Raw genomic sequence first — 3,502 nt, 5'->3', positions numbered from 1 at the left:
GAGTTAATGACCATAGATGAGTTTAGGAACGTAGATCGACCGGTAAATCGAGAGCTTCGCTTTTTGACGACGAACCAGTACAGCGCCCGCTTCACGGCAGACGCTGCACCAATCCGCCTGTCGATCTCCCGCTCCCTTCTTCCCTCATTTGTGAACAAGATCCCAAGATACTTAAACTCCTCCACTTGGGGCAGGACACCCCCCCTGACCCGGAGAAGGATGGATGGATGGATGGATGGATTTGGTAATCTGTAAGGTTGATTTATTTTTAACACTTAAGGGATGAAAATAATAGATTTTATTGTTCATATGTTTTAATGATATGCACATGTATTAATATTTTCTCTTAGTTTTTTCATTTAGTGAAATCTAATTCAGATTAAAGTGACATATAACTTTAGATTTTATCCTATTGGATTATATTATTCATTCATTTTCCTCTATAAGGTGCTATTTTGTTTACATTTCCATAAGTCCTAGCAACCATCACCTTTTCTCTGTCTTAGTCAGAACCTCAGACATTTATGGCACAGGGACAAAGCAACATACCACAAAATCATGAAAAGATGAAGCTAATCTCTCCGAGTGGCTGCTGTGGAAATAGAGAATTTGGTTTGACTAAAACCTGTGCACATTTTACTACTACTGTGTCAGACCATGTTTGGACCCTTTTCTCTCTCTGGGTTTGCCTCAGTTTTCATCTCCAGGTCCGTCCATAACATTATGGAACATGGTGACAGCAGGAAATTAACAAAACGAGGCCCGTCTTGTTTTTAAACAACCACAGGGCTGATGATAAAAGTTTTGTTTTTCAGTTCTGAAGCCGACATAGGAAAAGGTAGTTCCTGCTGAGTTTTTTATTTTCAAAAGATAATTTTTGGTTTAGATATTTAAGGCTGGTCTCTGCGTTGCCCTGCGATGGACTGGCGACCTGTCCAGGGTGTACCTCGCCTCTCGCCCATTGACTGCTGGAGAACCAGCACCCCTCCCGACCCCACTCGGGACAAGCGTGTCAGATAATTGATGGATGGATGGATATTTAAGGTTGGTTTTAATTTGATCAGAAATGATTATACTGACTAAAACAATCATGGTTCAGTGAAAGCCAACCAGGCCGTATATTATCACCCTCATTTTCTCATAGATAAAGTGTCATGCTGGGACCAAGGTTTCTAACGCATATGCAGAACACACGGACTCAGAGGGAAAAATTTAACAGTTTATTGAAACACAATGATATTAAAGAATTGATTCTTGGGAAACAGATCCAGGACTGGTCACAACTGGGTTCTCTGCAGAGAGGGACAGCTCGGTTAGCTGAGATCCAAATACTGTTACTTGTTGAGTAATCCAGGTCTGTACCTGTTCAGTGATGTAGGCTGAGCGGCAGAGGGGGGAAACCAGGAGGGTCCAGAGGCAGAAGGTAGGCAGAGGGCTAGGCAGAGGCAGGGCTTGACTTCAGACTTTGCAGTGTTCAGATCAGAGTTACTTTCCAGTTCTCTTCTTGAGAGCGGGCAGGCAGGTTCAGACAGTTTGACTTTCCAGGGTTCTTCTGAGATCAGACAGCTGGTCTCAGCTNAGATGGATTGGTGGATGGATGATGGATGGATGGATGGATGGATGGATGGATGATGGATGGATGGATGATGGATGGATGATGGATGGATGGATGGATGGATGGATGGATGGATGGATGGATGGATGATGGATGGATGATGGATGGATGGATGGATGGATGGATGGATGGATGGATGGATGGATGATGGATGGAGGATGGATGGATGGATGGATGGATGGATGGATGGATGGATGGATGGATGGATGGATGGATGGATGGATGAGGCATTAACTTGACATTAACATGATGGCATTAATGTAATTTTATGCAGATATCAAATCTGCTGGATGCTGTGATCTTGTAACTTTGGAGTCAGACTGACCTTTGACCTTCAGGGTCACCGTTTTCTTCAGCAGCAGGTCTCCTCCTCTGTAGACGATACATTCATAGTCCCCATTGTCCTCCAGCTGGGGTCTCTTCAGAGTCAGACTGAGGTCTCCTGTAGTCAGAGGTTCTGCTCTCATCTTTGTTCTTCCTTCATAGATTTTCTCCTGTTCCTCAGGCTGGGTCTGGCCGTTCTCAAACACATGGATTCTGATGTTCTGGTCAGAACGGGTCCACTCCACTCTGACACCCTGGGGAAAGGTTCTGTTGGCTTTTAGGGGCAGCAGGACAGACTTCACCCCCTCTCTGATCTCCACTGTCTCAGACTGAAGCACTGAGAAGGACAGCATCACAGAACAATAACCACTAGAAGGTAAAAAAACTTTAGAAGAGAGAAGAAAATCACAGTAGCAATGACTGTAGAACATAGAGAAGCTAAAACAGAAGAAGAACATCAGGTTGCAGAGAGTTGAGACCAGGGAACCTCAGGTGGAGGTTGGACTCAGCTCAGTAGCTTTTCATGCTTAATACTTTTTGCTGTTTGAAGCAGGAAAAGAGCCAAGGTTCAAGTTTTGAAACTCATTTCTTAATAAATCAAAGTGATCATCACACCTTACCATGAGAACCAAAACAGCTCAGAGGGGCTGACAAACAGTTAAATATGTATCTACAAATCCTGGGTGACCTCCAAAGGTGGTGCTTCAAACACAGAATGATCACTCTTGTGCAGGTTTAGGATTAGTATCAACAAAGATCTACCGTGATAAATGTAAGTCTATTTAACGATGTGAAATCAGGAGTTTAGTCCCTGGATCTTCTCTCGAGCCCAGCGATACAGAGGGACCAAATGCTCCGGCCGTCATCTAGAATTCATAGAACCGTAGTTATATACATAGCTTATGTGGCATACAGAGCCATCAGTGGGTTGAAATGCCTACCCCATAATCTAACACATGTTAAATATAATATACATTTAACACCGTTTATGTTCAAATTATGGTGAAATAATTTTCTAATAAGTACAGGTTGTTTTATTATTTGAAATGAGTTATTGAACAGTAGTCACTGTCGAACCCTGACCAGCAGGGTCGCCACACCGTGTGTTCTCAGCCATTCAGAGACTCATGGCACATATAAACTGTGAAGCTGATATACATGTGTGGCGAACTCTGATTCTAATATACACATCTTTGGCTCTTTGCAGAGTAAAATAAAGCAGACTTTCAAATTAAATGTGTAGTGTAGACAGCTTCATTGTGTACCAAGCTACACTTACATTCTATTTCATGCCTACCTACTTTAAACACCGAATGACCTATGCTAACAGGGTCCAGAGGGATCCAAAGAAAAACCACTTACTATCACCTGGCAGCAGCAACACCCCCTACCTCAGCGGGATGCAGGAGGTGGTTCCTGAAGGACTCTGAGGATGAGTTGTTGCCTTGTTCAACCAATACAACCTGGTGAAGGGTTGCATGACCCCAGGCTCACACAGACTCCGGTCTTACCGTTGCGGTGCGGTGGGTGCGGCGCCGCAGTGATTCCAAGTCATTAAAAAGA

At 43.7% G+C, this 3,502-nt stretch overlaps 1 protein-coding gene across 1 annotated transcript in view; it reads right to left on the bottom strand.

Annotated features, from left to right (window-relative positions):
* LOC107105247 overlaps positions 1-3,502 on the bottom strand; it is a 14,641-nt gene that overhangs the window by 3,196 nt on the left and 7,943 nt on the right. Inside the window, exon 4 of the mRNA XM_015405374.1 lies at positions 1,941-2,276. Coding sequence (XP_015260860.1) covers positions 1,941-2,276 — 336 coding nt within the window. The remainder of the gene's footprint in view (positions 1-1,940; positions 2,277-3,502) is intronic.

This window comes from Cyprinodon variegatus, unplaced genomic scaffold, assembly GCF_000732505.1.
Source record: "Cyprinodon variegatus isolate N-32 unplaced genomic scaffold, C_variegatus-1.0 Scaffold2192, whole genome shotgun sequence".
Lineage (NCBI taxonomy): Eukaryota > Metazoa > Chordata > Actinopteri > Cyprinodontiformes > Cyprinodontidae > Cyprinodon > Cyprinodon variegatus.
Note: the sequence above shows the minus strand (reverse complement) of the source record. Positions and strands in the feature narration are given on the sequence as shown.